This window comes from Cyprinus carpio, chromosome A24 (assembly GCF_018340385.1).
Source record: "Cyprinus carpio isolate SPL01 chromosome A24, ASM1834038v1, whole genome shotgun sequence".
Classification (NCBI taxonomy): Eukaryota; Metazoa; Chordata; class Actinopteri; order Cypriniformes; family Cyprinidae; genus Cyprinus; species Cyprinus carpio.
This window is the reverse complement of record NC_056595.1, coordinates 6,042,045-6,060,820: the sequence shown is the minus strand read 5'-3', so window position 1 is coordinate 6,060,820 and position 18,776 is coordinate 6,042,045. Positions and strand designations below refer to the sequence as shown.

Genomic DNA, 18,776 nt, shown 5'->3' with positions numbered 1-18,776 from the left:
ATGAGACAGTCACAATTATAGCTTTCATATAAGTTTCATGATCCTGTTTTTTAATTAGGATGTTTGTTGTACAATTTAAGATATTTTAGACTTTTCAACTACCTTCAATTTAATAAAACTGGAGAATTAATCTATTTTTGGTCGCTATTATTATGACTTAATTACATTTGGTTCATGTATGGTAGATGTAAATTTGAGTCTGGCTCTACATTCATTTAAAAAAAAGGTAAATTAACAGACACATTTTACATAGAATGATTTATTATAAAAGGCTGTACAATTAAATTTCAATTAACATATTATAAATACAAATTCTGAGCTAAGACGATCTTCAGCACAGATGAAATTCAGTTGGAAAACTTCAAATGTTTCATTATGACCAAAAAAAAAAAAAACAGGTATCAAGGCATTAGCTTTAAACACCTGAAATGACTGACCGTGGTCAGACGTAGTTTAATGAAAGCTCTGTAATCAGTTCTTAGACTCCATGAACCCTTAAACAGCTCAAAGAATGGAAATAGACAAAAAAAAATTAAAAAGGAGGAATTAATGCCAGACCTGAGTCTAGTAACCAGACCAGTTCAGATTTCAAGACTGTGACTGATACTTCTCAGTTCACTGTTCAATGCACCGACCACAGTATTGGTACTGAAAAATCATGCGCCAATTACTTCTTACAGGACCATGGCACCAAAAAAAGTCTAGTCCAGCATTGCAAGATTTGTGATGTGTACTGATTAGAGACCTTTAGATACTTTACAGACTAAATATTAAAGCTATCTACACAGAATTTATGTTTGTTCATTGTCGCAAATACTTTAGTCATTGTGGCATTAACTAAAAACTATTAAAATGGAGGGAGAGACTCGAGTTACTGAAAAAAAAGTTATGTGCTTTGCATTCATTACAAAAAAAAAAAAAAATGAATTTTATATCAATATTAAACAAAAAATTAGAGCATAAAAATAAGTAGTCTACAAATGCCTATATATAAAAAAAGTGTGTACTGTAAATAATACAAAGATGAAAGCAGACCGGAATTTAACGTTTAGGTTATAATACATATTAAAATTTTGTATGCATGCTTTACGTTAAGATTTTGATACATCTGGGGCAATGACGTGGTGCTTTAAGATAAAACACTAAAATGAATTCGTTTAAACGATGAGGGATTTAGTTTTTTTTTTTTTTTTTTTCATCCAAAAATGTCCAAACAAATGTGAATGGAGAGAAGTAGTAAAGGAAATCAAATAAATGTTTGACTTTAGTTGGAAATGTCATCAAAGTGGAGACGATCATCTACTTTACGTGTTGACGTTGTATTGGCTGTTGAAGATACTGTGATTGACATTCACTACAGACACCCACAGGCTAACTTTCTTATGTACACTGACTTCCTCTGAACAGATGGTCGTCACGTTTGCCCACATCCACCCATCACCATAAAGTAAAGTTCATCAATTTTCATGAGTCACCATTTGTCAAGAACAAACATTGAGTGCTTGTACACGGTTTCTACTGTGGTCAAGATCTGAATGATTTTTAGGTCTGCTCTCTTCAGTCGGCGTAGTGCATGATGGACTCCACGTAGTTTCCAGGAAACAGACCAGTGACGCCGCTGCAGACGCCCTCGAACCAGCCGTCGTCATTCTTCTTGACGATGTAGATAATGGCTCCTTCCATGAAGCTCAGTTCATCGTCCTTATCCTTGGTGTAGTCATAGATGGCAACCACTGCAGAGATGAAAGTCACGGGAAATAGCAGTTATTAAAACGATTCCAAATTCAAAAATAAACCACTTCAGACTGTGTGCTACATTAATTGTGTTCTTAGGCATCAACAATATGATGAAAGACACTAATGTTCAATAAAACTCTATTATTATTATAACTATTATATTTTTATAAATCTATTATTATATTAATATATGTACTAATAATAATTTCATTAAATATAAGATGTTTAAATGTTAATAATTATAAAATAAAATAAAAATGATGCTAATACATAAAATAATAATGGTTGATAATAATAATAATAAAAAATATAGTTTATAACAAAAATTACATTGTAATTATTTCAATAAATTTAAATAGATGGTAATAAATAAAATAAATGTTGATAAAAAATTCCATCAATATAATAATAATTATACATTTAAATAATTATGGTAATAAATAATAATAATAATATATTTAATATAAAGTTCCATGTTAATAAAAATGTTAATACATAAAAATTTAACAACAACATCAATAAAACTATAATATAAATAGTTATGCTATATGCTAATATAAAATGGTATGTATACACGTGTAAATGGTAATAATAATAATGTAAAAAAAAAAATAATAAAAGCAAAGTTACATGTTAATATAAATACATTTTTATAAATGTGTATACAAAAATGTGTTTGTGTATATAAATGTAATTTAAGAATTTATAAATAAAATAAATATATAAACAATGTTAAATATAGCAACAACACCAAATAAAAATAAAACAATAAATATTAAAATAAATCATGTTAATGAATATTAATTTAATAATGACAGACTAATATCAATAAAAATATGATATAAATTACTTGTCAAATAAAATCTAATTTTGGTAGAGAAATAAAAGTTAGTATTCAGTATTTAAAAAGAGCCTCACCTTTCTCAATGTAGGACTTGGGGGCCCACTGAGGGTCTCCATCTGCATAGGGGTCACTGTACTGCACTACAGCTGCCTCTTCATCTTCATAGTCGACTGGAGGAGGCGGCGGTGGAGGCGGAGCCTCGTCAAACATGGGTATGTCATCAGGGGGCGGGGGAGGGGGAGGAGTCGGGGTATCTGCAACTGGACATCCAGCAAACAACAGAGTCAGCTTCAGACACGCACAATAAAACCACGGGCTCCATGCTGGCCAGTTGTGCTGGGCATGCGATCCAGCTGCTCATCATGCACACATGCTCATGCAGACTAGTTAGTACACATGCATGCACAGTGAGTTTGCTGAAACACTCATGTCTGCTGGAGATACTAGTGCCACTGCCGACATACATCACACACGTCTGTGGATGTAGGGAGAGTACTGTATATGTATGAAACTATCACAGATATGAAAACTTACCGGATTTAAATGGAACAGAGTTGACAACAATACAATGAAAACATTCCTCTGTATACTACATAATACACAGTACACATGAGAAAAAGGTGCTTGCGCGTCTGTGGAAAATTTGTATGAAGAAAAAAAACATAGAATAGCTAAACGTAAAAATGTTAACAAGTTTAACTAAACCTTTTTTGACAATATAAAAAAATTAATAAATTCATATTTCCCTTTTATACTGCTTTATAAAGGCTGGTGGGAAACCACGAGATTATTTTGTTCTACTGACAGAAGAGTTATTATTAATTAAAACTAAAACCTTTAAAAATCGTTTTTGTTAACTAAAATGCTGAAATAAAATAGAACTATTAGATGAAAAAAAAAAAAACTTTAACTAGTGGAAAAGGAAATATTTCTATTTCAAGTAGTTAAACTAGTGCGCTATAAATGCATAAATAAACAAATTAAAAAAAATCTTAAAAGGAAACTAAAAAAAAAATGACAAAAGCACACAACTTAAAAAAAAAAAGAACTAAAAAAAAAACCCAATTATTAAAATTAATTTGAGATGAAAACTGCACATATAACAATAAAAGCTAATTCTAAAGATAAAATATTATAATAGTATATTAACGATACTAAACCAACACTGATTGACATTTTTTATTATCAGTATTTTGTTTTAAAGGTATACAATGTTAACAGTACGTTAAAAAAAATATTTTCCAGATATAATTTCTTTCCAGATAATATTTATTTAATTTGCTTTGGCCTGAGTACAGTGACATGATAAAAAAACAATAATGAATATAATAAAATAATAATCATGTATAATTATTAAATTATTAAACCAATTGTTCATATGTAATTCTTTTCGAACAATAATAATAATGTTATTATAACAGTATTATTATTACATCTAACCTTTTCTCACAAAATATCAATGGATATTTATATTTTAAAATATATAGCAGACTTGATATTTGGGGGCACATAAAACCAATATAAACTGTAACTGATTTAAAAAACCTCAACTCAATATGGGTGGTTCTTGGTCAGAATAAGTTGATCAGACTTTGTTTTCAGTCAAAGGTCTGGCTTTGTGATATGATCTCAATGAAAACGCATCACAATACCAGAATGCATCACGAGAGGGCAGCAAAAGCCATTGAGTGCTTCTATGACAAAACCTGCAATGACTTCTTCTTAAACTGATCCAGCTTTCTGAGACTTAAAGTGCATGTTTCCCTGCAACTCCACACACACTGTTCATGAGACCTTGTGTCAGCAGAATCAGTAGCTCTGACGACTGGCAAAACGCTGGGTCAGTTAAAAGCCTTCAATTCTTCCCATGATGCATCAGTGTGGTTTAGCCCTACATGAAGCTTGCTGGGTATAAATCAAACACAAAGCTGTACACAAATGTAGCCCAATGAATGAATGAAAGGGTATCAAATATCACATGCAGGGGAAGTCTATAAATGAGACACGCTTTATCGCCACTGAATACGCCTTGAGATCAAATCTCAATGTAATCCAGAACACAGAACACGTGCAAATTAGAAAAAAACCTTTCAAGAAATCTTTCTCCAAACAGTCTATTAAGCCTCTTTTAGGTTACATAAAGCAATACACACTTATGTAAATGTGTGACACTGTTTTGCAGCCGTTAGGTGTTAGTAAAGGCTTTATTGTAGTGTGTGTTTGTATCGTACGGAATGAACAATGGCAATACGCGTGCAGAATGAACGATGTCTAGTACAGCACACACAGACGGATGGAACTGGAGATGAAGGGAGCATGCAGCTTCTACATGCTGGGATGACAAACGCTCTCAGACTTACTGTTTTCCTGTACTCTGGCCACAAAGCCTGTGAGAGGGATCTGTGGGGTGAGCTGAGGCATGGGTGGAGGAGGGGGGGCCATAGACACTGAACACCACCCATCACAAACACAAGCACACAGCACAGACCAGGAGGAAGGAGGGAAAGCAGGAAGAGAGAGAGAGAAAACCATCAGTCCCACATGAGAACGGTGGGGGAATCTAGTCTTATAGAAAGACACTCTCTGGTGATTCCATCTCAAATAACAGCAGCGTTCCCAAAACTTCTGACCAGTTCATTTCTAGTTCTTCATAATGGACTGGAGAAAGATTTGAAATTATTTTATAGAGATAATTATTATATCACAACGAGTAAGTGTTTTAGTATCACTGAGACACTATTATAGTTTTTTAGTATTTTTAATTAATTATATTTTTATATTTTCTTCTTTTATGTTGATTTTAGGTCAAGTTTTTTGTGTTTTTGTCATTTTTATTAGTTTTAAACATGTCTATAGAGTTTTTACTAAGTTTTTTATATTTGATTTAACTATAATAACCTTGTCAGGAGCTCATTGAAAGATCAGAATATTCCAGGAATAAGGAGCTCAAGTTTTACATAACTATAATAACCTTGGCTAGTGAATTATATTTGTTAACCATAATATTTTAAATTTAGCATAACTTGGCATTTCTTATAGAAATTCCCATTAAATATTGGATAAATTTTCACATTTATTTCAGGCTCCCATTTAAAACATTTCAACTGAAACTTAAAACAACTAAAATGTCCAGATGGTTTCCAGAAAAAAAACAAACAAAACAAACAAACAAACAACAACAACAACAACAAAAAAAACATCTAACTGTAACTGAAATAAATGTGAAAAGCCTTTATGTATTACAAATAATAATAATAATAATATTGTATTACAAATAATAATAATAATAATAATAATAATAAATTAGTTTATGAATTTTGTATTGTGATATATTTTAAAATATAATTTATTTCTGTGACGGCAAAGATGAATTTTCAGCTTCATTTTAATATGCTCATTTTGCTGCTTAAGAAACATTTCTTAATATTTTGGTCATATATATATTTATATATATAGATATCATATATATATATATACACATTTTTTTCCCCAAGATACTTTGATGAATTGAAAGTAAAAAAAAAATATGTATATTAAACTGAAATCGAATGATTATGTAGCATTAGGAATATGACATTATAAATATCCACTGTCACTAATGATTTCTTTTGATCCTTGCTGAATTGAAGTATCAATTTCTTTAAGAAAGAGAACCGTACTGACCTCAAACTTTTAAACGTCATCAGTAATGTTTTATTAATACTCTTTCATTCATGTCTGATGCTGATATGACGCTCATTCTAATGCTTCTGGACATCTGAAAGTGAGATTTAGAATCTCAGCAGATGACAGTAAATCTTTATTCATAAGCGGGTGGCCACTACTCATAAATCTGAGGCTTTTGCGGTCTTAATGCCATTAGTGCGTACGGCCGCACACCTGTGGTAAAGACAGGCTGTTCCCTTCATCACAAACAAGATCTGCCTAAAAATACCCGCCCGGGTATTATGAGGCTGAGATATAGCTTTCACCTAGCTAGGGCTGAAATTAAAGGAATGGAACTGTGAGGAAGGAACTCCAGATATGATTAAACTGGCTGTGAGTTGTACAGTACGTGTCTGTATATTTGTGCGTCGTTCTCCGTCTCTTACTTGCGTTTGTGCCCCCGTTAATGTGCGGCTGCTGCAGGGAGAACTGGGAAGAGACGGACGGCGCTCGGCGGTATGTGCCCGTGGCAGAAACCATGGAGACGGAGGAGGTGGTGGAGCTGTGTCGGGAGATCTGTCGAGATATCGTGCCGAACTGCGACATGGGGATGGGCCCGAGACCTGGCCCTGCAGCCACAGCTGTTCGTACCCAGAGAAGAGAGCAGTGAATGACATACACACAGCAGGCCAGGAAAGCTTCCCAAGATTTAACAGTTGAACTAATAGGTAGAAGAGTGACAAACATATCAGGCACATTTCCAGGTCATATTTCATACATTTTTGGCAAAAAAGAAAAAAAAGAAAAAAAGAGTGAAGCGTATTTCTCAAGCCACAGATCCCGCTCACAGACTTTGTCCCATCAACAAAACATTCTTGACATTCTTTTCATGAAAATTAAGCAAATGTTTTCCTTCTGAACACTTACTGTAAGGCACTAAATGAACACACAATTATAAGTAATTATATTAGTTTTTATTACAATATAATTTGATATAATAAAAATTGTTACTGTAGTGAGACTGGGGAAAAAAAAAGTGTTTTCACTTTAAAAAAAAAAAAATTATAGTTGCCCTAAGTACATAATGCTAAATTAAATGTATAAGTTATTTCCCCTTTTGATTTTGAGCTTAAAATAATATAATATAATATAATATAATATAATATAATATAATATAATATAATATAATATAATATAATATAATATATTTTTTATATAATTCCGAGAAAAAAAAAAAAGAATGAATAAATATATTGCAAGATATAAAACTCAACATTTTGACTTTTTTTTTTACATCTCACAATTCCGCCTTTTTCCTCAAAATTCTGAGTTTACATGCTACTGTTTTTTTCCCAGCCACAGAAAATAAATAAATAAATAAATAAATAAATAAATAAATAAATAAATAATAAAATAAAATCCTGGTAATAAATCTTTTTAATCACACAATTCAGATTTATTTCTCACAATTGTAGGAATATATGTCACAATTCTGACTTTTAGTTTATGTATTGCAATTCTGAATTGTAAGAAAAAAGTCAGAATTGTGAGAAAAAAAAAGTGTGTACTGTGAGATAAGTTGAATTACCCTTTATATTTATTTATTAATTTAATTTATTATTATAATTTTTTTAATCCAATGATGTAAACAAGCTTCAATATAAATATGACCTAGACACGCTTCACCAGATTCACAAAGAAAATCTGGGTGTGAGAAACCCAACCTCAGACGGAAACAACATAACCTGCAATAAAATGCACAAAGTTAGTAAAGGCCCTGAGAAATAGTACCATGTTTTTGAGTTTTGTAATATAGTCCTGTGTGTTTACACTGCCAGGGCAGATGGGATTTCCTCTATAGGAACATTTCCTGTTGACAGTGGCAGATAAGAGGGAAGCCCTAGAGAGACATGATAGTGATGGCCGGAACCAAGCGAAAAACAAACATCACTGTGGCACCAAAAGCCTTCACCAGTGACATATGATATAAACACAGTACACACATCCCATTCCAGCTGTGTCCTGATGCAGCCAGTGAAACCTCCTGCTCTAATCAACAGACTTATGGAATAAGATGCTGATTAATACCGTTTATATCATCACATCAATGCACTGGATAACAAAACATTAGTAAAAAGCAAAGCAGAAGGAAATCAGTGGATCTTTCACAAGAACCTGTGACGAGGAAGTCTCTGACTCACCAAAACAAAGCTAGATTTCTGAAGGTGGTTGCTAAGGTGCTGCTATGAAGATATTATGGGTGGTTGCTAGGTGGCTGCATTATTCAAAAGAGCACACCCTAAAGTTTCTATATTTTGGGTTCTAGATGCAGAGTTTCTCCATGTCAAGGAATGGTCACATTAGTGAACCTGTGGTTCATTGTCTGCTGTCAACAGTGTAGCGATGCATGAAGCACCACTTACTCAGAAGTCACTTCCAAAACAAGAAGCTTTACATATAGCAGCTTGTTTCCGCCATTGAATAAAAATAAAAAAAGTTCATTGCAACTTTTTATCTCACAATTCAGTTTTTTTTTCTCAGTATTGCGTGACAAACTCTCAATTCTGACTTTTTTTTTCTCAGAATTGCAAGATATAAACTCGTAATAATTAATAAATAAAGAAATAATTGATATAAATAAACAATCAATTGTTATAAATAAAGAAAAAACAAACAATCAATACTTAATTAAACAAACAATCAAAACAAAAAAAAAAATACCTTCAATACAATACTTGACAACACAATTGGAATTTCACAATCAAAAATACAAACGTAAATGTGACCGCAAGCTATAGGCCCGTTCACATCAAGAAAAATAACTATAAAGATAACTGTAACTATATTATCATCCAAATCAACTCACGATAACATTTTGTTTCCTGCAGTTTTGGCGTCTACTGCTTTAAATGCTCAAGCTCTTTAAAGTCAGTTGGATTCTCATTAGCTTTTATATCAGCTGAAAAAAAAAACAAACAGTTAAAGTGATTCCAGTGACATTTCCCATACTCTCTTTATGAGTTATGAGAAAAACTTCCAGTAATGTCAGAGACTTCTCCACAGTGCACTGATTTACACTGAAGCAACACAAACCCACCACCACCACCTTAACAATTCTGTGACCCATGCTGAAGCCCCACGGACAGACAGGTGGACGACAGGACGGGAACGCTGGTGTTGGACGCTGGATTTTGCGCAGGTGCCGACGGGATTGGGGGAGGGGCTCACCTATAGCAGCGGCTGGCATTGGCGGGCCCTGGCCAGGGAGGGGGGGTGGAGGAGGGGGGGCTGGGGGTGGAGCTCCGGGGGGAGCTGCCCATGAGGGTGTGACTGCGGGTCAGAATCGGCATATAAGAGAAAACACATCTTGAGGATGATTCATTCATTAATATTGCACAGAAATTTAAGCTCAGTTCCAAAACCCAGTGAGTTTCCTTGCTGTCTACATTGGCTGCTACCTTCTAAGGCTGCATCCTAACCATTCTGTAACCTGTGTAGAAGACTGATTGGAAACTTTCTACATGGGACGCAATAAGTGAAGTACAAGGGGGACTCGACGGACAATTGACTAAAATAAGTTGTGTCCCAAATAACACACTATACACATATTCTATGCACTATGCACTCCACAATCTAGCATGTGAATTATATAAGTATATTTTGTCATCCATCAGAGTATGATAGACACAAGATCATGTTGTTAGCTTAGCAACATGCTAACATCAAACTCTACAGGTGTGTCTCAATTTGTGTACTTATGCACTATTCTATGCCGTCTTTTTGTATATAATCTAGCATAATAATCTGAGTGTGTATATTGTTTAATAGTGTGTGAACACACTATTTTCAAGGTAAATAAAAGCTTTAAAAAACAAGTGGAGGATTACTGATGGATTTTATTGTTGTTGAGTAAAAAGAGAAAAAAATCCAGAGCTTGTGCTGTTAACCAAAGACCTTATTTCAGGCAATAAACCAAAAAACCCATTCTTGACTTTGGAATGGAAAGGGCAAAATGCTAACTTGTTTTCAGTACTAATTCTAATAGCTTGGCTTCATCCTGTTGCTAAGCTAACAACACTATTGCTGCGACCCTGTTTCCATACTATTCATCCTAAATAGTATTCATAATTAGAATTAGTGTATCCCAAATCAATGGCTAATACTGCCCACAACCCACTGCACTTTGGATGAGGATCTGGTTCAGAACTACAAACAAACAAACAATACTCAAAACTACAAACAGATGCAGATGCACAGCCTTGACATTTTTGTGCACAACCACTGAACCACTGATGTTACATGGACTATTTTAATGATGTCCTTACTACATTTCTGGGCCTTGAATGTGTCAGTTGTGTTGCTGTACATGCAGGGACATAAAGCTCTCGGATTTCATCAAAAATATCTTATATTCTTGTGTTCCGAAGATGAACCAAGGTATTATGGGTTTGGAATAACATGAGGGTGAGTAATTAATGAGAGGATTTTTTTTTTTTGGAGTGAACTCTCCCATTAAGTAGACAAATTTAGATAAAGGGGTTCACAAGGTTAATAATCAATATCTAACCTTACAAAAAAATATTTCATCTGCAACAACACTTTTATAAAGATATGCTTATCCATTAACTTATCCATTAAATGGATTATTCTTCAAAAACATGAGGCGAGTTCTCTGAATCACATACAGTAAGTGCATTTACTGTATAATCAACATTTCCCTCAACTCTGTCTACCATCTTGGATAAATTGTTGAGCTTGCAATCCAATTATCTTCACCACAAAATGTATAACTGATGCTGCCTAAAGCAAACAGACAAAAAATTAGCAAAGAACTTCAATTTTTGCATTTCAGATGGCCGTGTTTTAATGAAAATATTTGCATATTGGAATCCTCAGATGAGATGATGTAAAATCAGAAGAGCATTCTCTGTATGCACTCTTGACTTTGTGATTTGCTTGCTTTCACCATTTTTGTTTATCTACTTGTGCACTATTTCACTAAGATGAATAGCCAATCAAAATGATCTCTCTCATCGACTGCCCAATGTCAATTCAACATGCTCAATTGGCCAAAAATCCATCAACGGGGTGCAACAAACTGCAAAAACTGAGCTGGCTTGCTGACTGCCTTAATGAGAGCTAAAATGAGATATCTCAGCATGAGCTTTTGGAATAGTCTTTGAAGTGGAAGTGTGTTGAAGATGCCTTAAAATGCTGCCTAGGTAGGTATCTCACTATGTTTTGGATGCCAAAACAGTCCTTCATTAAAGCCTGGAAAAAATAAATAAAATCTAGAAACAATTGTTTCATTTTAATATATGACCACACAAACAGAAATAAAAGGGATACAAGAACAGAGATGCTGTGTTTAAAGGTCCTGTCAACATTAAATGACATTAATCCAGGAAAAGGAAATCAGTGGTGCTGATGCAGTGTTGCTATGGCGACTGTAAGGATTCAGGAGGGATGGGAGGTGGGGGGTTCTGTTCCTCTTGGCTCCAGCAGGTATCTCAGAGAAGAACAGGATAGTGACCTCTTTTCTTACTAAACTTCATTCTATTTTTCCTGCTCTCTGGAGGCAGACCACCCTTTAGAGTTTCCCACTTCCTCTGTATTTCTACCTGTCCTTGTGAAGTGTAGTGGCCTACTTTAACAAACCTTTAGCTGGAAAAATCAGGCCATGAAAGCTGTAGGCATACAGTGAACAGCTAATCCTGCTCCATTTCTCACTCAGGAGAACAGGGTATACTGCATATGTGGAGAGTAGGTCTAATTCTCAAGTTAGCCCTAACCTGTAGGATACTGTGCTTTTGCAGCAGCTGTATATGTGGGCTGCAGCTCACCTGGGACTGAGTTGGGAATGGAGGGAGTCGGCACGGCGATGGGAATGCCAATGCTGCTGCCGCCACTGTTCTCTCGACTGCCGCTTCCCCCGCTGCTGCCACTACAGAGAAAGAGAGGAAGTTCTTAGCATACTACCATATCATACTATTTCTGAAGTATACAGTATGTATACTGTGTGCAGGCTGAACCAAAACAGAGAATACTGTATCCCTCAATTAAATTTGACTTCCAAAGTGATCGCAGTATTAACAGTGATCTTTTTCTCAGCTCATTTGATGGGACTGCCAGAATATACCACATTAACACACAAAATAAAAATGCAAAATATTCAACTCAGAGCAGGTGCAGTTCATGCAAAGCAGCATTCACGGTGAACCAAGCTGCTATGAGTCACTGAAAACACTGGATCCTAAGCTGTCAGCGTGTAAACGAAAACAGTGCTGTGCTTCAATCTGAAACATGCTAAATATATTTATTTTATTAAATTGCAGCCTTTGTGTTTTAACTGCACTAAGCCATATTGAGATGTTGGTTTTATTTTGATTAACTCTGCAGTGCTACATATGTCCAATATTGTTTGATGCCACAGTGAGATGATGATAAAACATACTACTGTTTGGAACATTTATCATTACATTATACATACTGTTAAACACAATATTTAAGAAAACAGCAAGCAGTACATAGTATTAAGTGAAGTAGACAGTAAGTAGAAAGCTATTATTCCGTTCTGAATATCTTAGGCTTATATGGTAAAGTGACCTAGATATTCACTTCTATTTGAGACACATGGTACTACTATATCCATATGTGGTTATGCATACGTTCATTACCGATCAATTCATGGATTATTCAACACTGTGGCGCTATGAGTATCATTGCATCAGTGTTACACCCCCACACAGGCACAGCTTTAGAAATCAGCCCTGATCATCTGTGTCTGCTATGTGTCCAAGCAGCTCCACAGTTCCACAGAAACCAGAGCAGCAGGGAGTCCCACGCTGCACTGCAACAGATCACATTTTTGTACCACTGAGCCTTTTTCACTTCATTGTCTGAACTGAATCTGTGTCTGAATCGAGTGAATGATCTGATTTTAATTAGAGTTGTGCAAAACTACATGTACTACTTTACAAAACTAACTGGTCTGTGGTTTGTCTGAAAAACTGATAAATCTTTTTTTTTTTTTTTTGGAAAACCATACATGTAAATAGCAGACCTCATGAGACTATGGGCTAGCTAGAGCAAACCATCAGGATTTACTAACGACGCAATCTCATGTGGTCAGATGAGATGATGTCAGGCCATATATCAGCCTTTATCCTGTGCTCATATCACATGCTCTTGTATTGCATGCACAAATGCAGTGGTGCACGCTGTATTATATTAAAACATTGTATCATATTAAAACACAAATAAAACTATGAGCAATAACTAAGTCATGAAGTTACCAAAAATACAATTAACGCTGCCTTAAAACTGTGTGTGCATGCTGCAAATATTTGATATGAGTCAAACTTAAAAACATGTCTCTGAAATGCAGTGGTTTTCAAAACTGTCCTGGATGTCTCCCTCATGTAACACCTGATTCAACTTGTCAGCTCATTAGAAGACACTTTAAGACCTGGAGTGGGTCAGAATAGGTAAAGAGTTGTGAGAAAATATGATGTGTGTCAGATCTGCATCATGCTCAGCAGCGATGCTCTTAAAGCAGCCAAAATAACCTAATAACCAGCTGCTGTGATGTCTGTTAAGTCAAGGAACAAAAGAAAAAAAAGAGGAAGTCAATAACTTTTGCAGCTTTAAGAATAATTGTTTTAAGTTAACATAAATTAGAAGTTATTTTTTAAAGTCTAATAAATTATACTGTAATGTTGAATGGCAATAGTCAATGGTTAAATATTAAGATAAGATCACTAGGTTCCTTTGTTAATATAAACTTTAAGCTTAGAGACTCAAAACTGATTAACTGACACTGTCATAACCCATAATGCATTGGGCACCCAAAGAGCTCAAGTCATTTCAGACGAAGGCATCATAAAAAGAGCTGAATAAGCAGAAGTGACACTTTTGGAGAGCAGCTAATGGCTCAGGTGGAGAAATCAAATCATCAATCAAATTAATCTTAATTACACATAAGAAGCACATATACAAATTGCTGACGCTGCTAGAACTGATGTGGCTGATACAGACTGTTAGCTACATGACAGTACTCAAGAACAGCTTTTATAAAATGCATTAAAGATGAACCAACAAAACTATATATTAGAAGCTGAAACAATTAATCTCTGTACTTGTCACAGGATTGTCACAAAAATATATAGCGTGCACGATGAAAGAGTAGGATGGAGAATTCCTTTTAATAAATCCACAGGGAAAAGGAACAACAATAATCCAACAACAAATAATCCACAAAACAAAATACCAGACAAAGGAACAGATGAGAACACAGGGCTTAAATACTAGGTAGAACGCAATCAGGGAGAAACAGAACAGGAGTGGAGCCAATTATCAACCAAGGAAATTAACTAGTGGAGGGAAAACTAGAACAAAATAAACAGAACTAAATACACACGTGACATTACTCCCCCCCTCCCGGAACGCACATCCTCGCGCCGTGGAACAGTCCTACTGAGGAGGGAGAGTGGGGGTCCAGGAAGAGAACGAGGGGCAGGCAAAAGGGAGAATACAGAGCCCATAGGGCCAGGGTGGAGTAGATGGTGGGAGGAGCCAGGAGCAGGAGGAGCCAGGTGGAGATCCAGAGGCCAGCCAGGACGGCGGCCCACGGTGGAGTCGCCGGAGGGAGGAGCCATGAACAAGTTAGGGCTGGCAACGCCAGAGGGCTGACTGACGGAGACGGAGCTGGTGGAAGAGGAGCCCAGGATGGAGGTGGAGAGCCCAAGAGTCAGGGTGATGCCAAGGATCCGGATGGCCAAGGCATAGCTGATGGCTCAGACAACCAAGGTGGAGATGGGGATCCGGATGACTGCGGTAGCTGGTCTGGAAGACCCTGAGGTAACTGGCAACTGGATATCCCGAAGCTCATCCGACTCATCAGATATGGCATGCTGAGGGTGAGCTGAGGTATCTTCAGGGGCCAGCGGAGAAAAGGCTGATGGACTGGCTGGCAGAGACAGAGGAGGAGGGAATGGATTCAGGAGACAAAGGAGAGCTGGTCAGGACCAGTGGAGATTCAGGAGCAGCAGAGATTCAGGAGACGATGGAGAGCTGTGGGTAGGACCAGCAGGGATGGGAGAATCCTCCTCATTTAAACCGAAAAAATATTTCAGCTCACCCTCAGCTTTTTGGAAGCGCTCTGGGGCGATGTTCAGCTCTGTCGCATCTATTAGTGCAGGCTCGTTGATCGTGGCGGGTGCAGGCTCTCTGTCTGCGGTGGGCTTTGGCATACTACCCATGTAGCGGAGTGAAGGCTGGTTGGGCTCTGGGTTAGGAGTGGGGCTGGTGAAGTCCTCCTCGGCTGGGCAGACAGTGAATGGTGATATGCAATTCACCAGAACCCACTCCGCAAATGCGGTAAAATCCTTCTTGGGACCATTCGCTGGCAGGCGTGCCTACACTGCTCGCTAAGGCTGGCATAGTAAAAGATGCAAAGTGAGCAGTCAGGGAAGTGAGTAAGGCACGCCAGATCTAAAAAGACCCTGGTGTAGTCCTCCAGCGAATGGTCCTGCTGCTCCAGGCAAAGGAGCTGGACATCTGGCAGATCCATCCGGGAGGGAGATGAACGAAACAAAAAAGAAAAATGCTGCAATAAACTACTCGTCTAGAGGGTCTCGTATTCTGTCACGGGATTGTCACAACAATATATAATGTGCACGACGAAAGAATAGGATGGAGAATTCCTTTTAATAAATCCATAGGGAAAGGGAACAACAATAATCCTGCAGCAAATAATCCACAAAACACAATACCAGACAAAGGAACAGAGGAGAACAAAGGGCTTAAATACTAGGTAGAATGCTATCAGGGAGATTTTTAGCAGACATTACTCCAGTCTTCAGTGTCACATGATCATTCAGAAATCATTGTAATATGCTGATTTGGTGCTCAAGAAACATTTCCTATTATTATCAATGTTGAATGCATTGACACAAATTTATATTTTATATTTTTATGAAATTTTTAATATATATATAAAAAAAATATCTGGATTCTTTGATGGTTAGAATGTTCAATGTCACGTTCTTCCATTCAACGGTGCTACTTTTACATTGCTTTTCTTCATAAACACATGCTTAAGTTCAACTTAAATAAATAAATAAATAAATAAATAAATAAATAAATATATACCAATCTTGAGACCTTGCATTTTTCCTCCTCATTCCACAGCCCAAAAAAGCCTCCATTCATTCTAAATGTACGGGAAAGTGAGACCAGTACAATTCTACCAAATTTCTACTTTGTGTTTCATGTAGGATGGTTTAGAATGACATTCTCTTTTTCCCTTTAAAGGCACAATTTGTAAGATTTTTATAATAAAATATCCAATAACCACTTGCACATTGTTAAAACTCCCCGGGCGCATCAGCATAAATGGCTGCCCACTGCTCCGGGACTCTCCTTCATAGTGTCATCAAGCGTCACCTTTGTTATTGTTTTGAAAATGCGACCTCTAGTGGCGTAAACGTACATATTATGCCTTATAAGGGCACCTAATATGCAAAATCCACATGTGTTATCAGTGTGTGAACACAACCACCCTACTACTGGATAAAAATCCACCCACTCCTTAATTTTTAATCCTCATTAAACTAAATCAGTCTCATTAGGCATGCTGTTTTGATTCTCTTAGCATTGTGACATCACAATGTTTAGGCCCCGCCCACGGCTGCTGACTGACAGTCCTGCATTACAATAGTTTCCACCCTCAGCAAGTTGTGTTTGGTTGTACACTGTCCTCTATTTTCTCCATGCTCGAGTGGCTTTATTGGCAACAATGTCTCCTAAACATGATGTGTTTGGATGTAAGACTGAGCATAAAAGTCTTCATGTGCTCTCAACATCTGAGCCACTGAGGAAGTTAATGCACCTCAAAATGTTCCAAAATGCATTTGTCTTCGCAAATCATTTTACCACAGACTGCTTTGTGAACAAGGGGCAATACATTTGCCACACGAGCACCTGTACGAGAAGTAATATTTGAACATGCCGCAACAGTATCCCTCCCATAAATGTCATTTCATTATAGTGCTTAGCTAATGTTTTAACTGTATTTGTGTGCATGTGTTGTTTCGTTGAAGCGCATAGCGAACCTTATCAAAATATTTGTGTGTATTTGTGTCACTCATCCATCTTTGCAAATGGGCTGTGAAAACTCTACAAATACATAAATGTATCAAATAACCATTCAGAGACGTCCTGGTTCATTCTCATAGGTGTTTCTTCTGCCGGTGTCTCTCCTTCTTCTGTGTCTGACTCCGGTTCAAACATGTACGGCTGAACACCGGTTCTCTTGCTCTCATTCAACGTTGCTTCCAGCTGTTTATTGGTGTAGCTGTGCAAAGCAGAGATGTATATGCCACGCCCTCTTCTGAAGACTTTGCAATTTGCATTTAAAGTGATACACACCAAAACAGCTCTTTTTTTAGACACGCCCCAAAAATGTCTATTTTTCAACATGTTATAATAAATGATCTGTTGGGTATTTTGAGCTGAAATTTCACAGACACATTCTGGGGACACCCAAGACCAATATTACATCTTGTAAAAAGGGGCATTATAGGAGCCCTTTAAGACTAGCAATCTGATGGATTCAGCAGGCCACTCTAACAAGAGCTGACGTGTTGTGCCAGTATTTTAACAAATGAAAAGTTGTGTATTATTTATGGCATCACAGTCAGCATTAACTATTGAGGCCAATTCATTCAGTCATTCTGTGCATGCACTGCTGCAGTCCTGATTGTGTTTAATAAACACTGCGAGGGCTGAATGAGGGGTTATTCCCTCTGGTCTGGAGCGCGGTTGAGGTGTGGGCTGGTGTGATGACATTATTTACAGATGTTACATGTGTGGGTGGGTAGAGTACAGTCTGCACACTTGGAACATTAAGAAAGCCATATATCAGGTCTCTCATTTAGATGTTAACAAAATGAAGTACATGAGTGAAATTTTCAATCTCCCAGAGGAAGTCAAATATGCTGTGACATTCTGAAACTAAACGAAACTGTGGAGGCTGATGGAAAAGTGTGGGAGAGAAGAAGTGGGAAAAGACCAAATTAAGAGAGAAAATTAGAAATCGGATTGATTAGTAAAGCCCTTACACATATAGTATATCATACACAATGTTTTATCTATGTGGACACAATGGCAATAAATGCATACAAAATTACTCAAATTAAACTTATTTTATAACTATTATTTACTAATTAAATAATAATAATAACTACATCATATGAATAAAATGTACTACAGCATTAAATAAATAAATAAATAAATAAACGTCTTATAATAATAGTAATAATAATAATAATAATAATAATCATACACAGTATTAACGAAAATGTACTTAACTATTTGAAATAAATAAACAAAAAAACTAATTTTAATAATAATAATAATAATAATAAACAATATTAATTAGAATTTTACTAAAGCATACAAACAAACAAATAAATAAATTATTAAACTCTAATTTATCTTATTATCTTTATTATCTTATTATTATTGATAATACTAATAAAATATAAAA

At 36.1% G+C, this 18,776-nt stretch overlaps 1 protein-coding gene across 10 annotated transcripts in view; it reads right to left on the bottom strand.

Moving 5' to 3' along the window:
- Positions 1-243: 243 nt before the first annotated feature.
- abi1a (abl-interactor 1a) overlaps positions 244-18,776 on the bottom strand; it is a 60,093-nt gene continuing 41,560 nt past the window's right edge. For 2 of the 10 annotated variants that reach the window (XM_042714087.1, XM_042714088.1), the window contains 6 exons: positions 12,070-12,170; positions 9,455-9,556; positions 6,673-6,867; positions 4,942-5,028; positions 2,656-2,841; positions 244-1,733 (listed from right to left, as the gene is read on the bottom strand). In XM_042714087.1, the coding sequence (XP_042570021.1) occupies positions 1,558-1,733; positions 2,656-2,841; positions 4,942-5,028; positions 6,673-6,867; positions 9,455-9,556; positions 12,070-12,170 (847 nt within the window). In that variant the 3' untranslated portion in view covers positions 244-1,557. The remainder of the gene's footprint in view (positions 1,734-2,655; positions 2,842-4,941; positions 5,029-6,672; positions 6,868-9,454; positions 9,557-12,069; positions 12,171-18,776) is intronic. The other 8 variants (XM_042714090.1, XM_042714091.1, XM_042714092.1 and 5 more) reach the window with 5 other exon arrangements.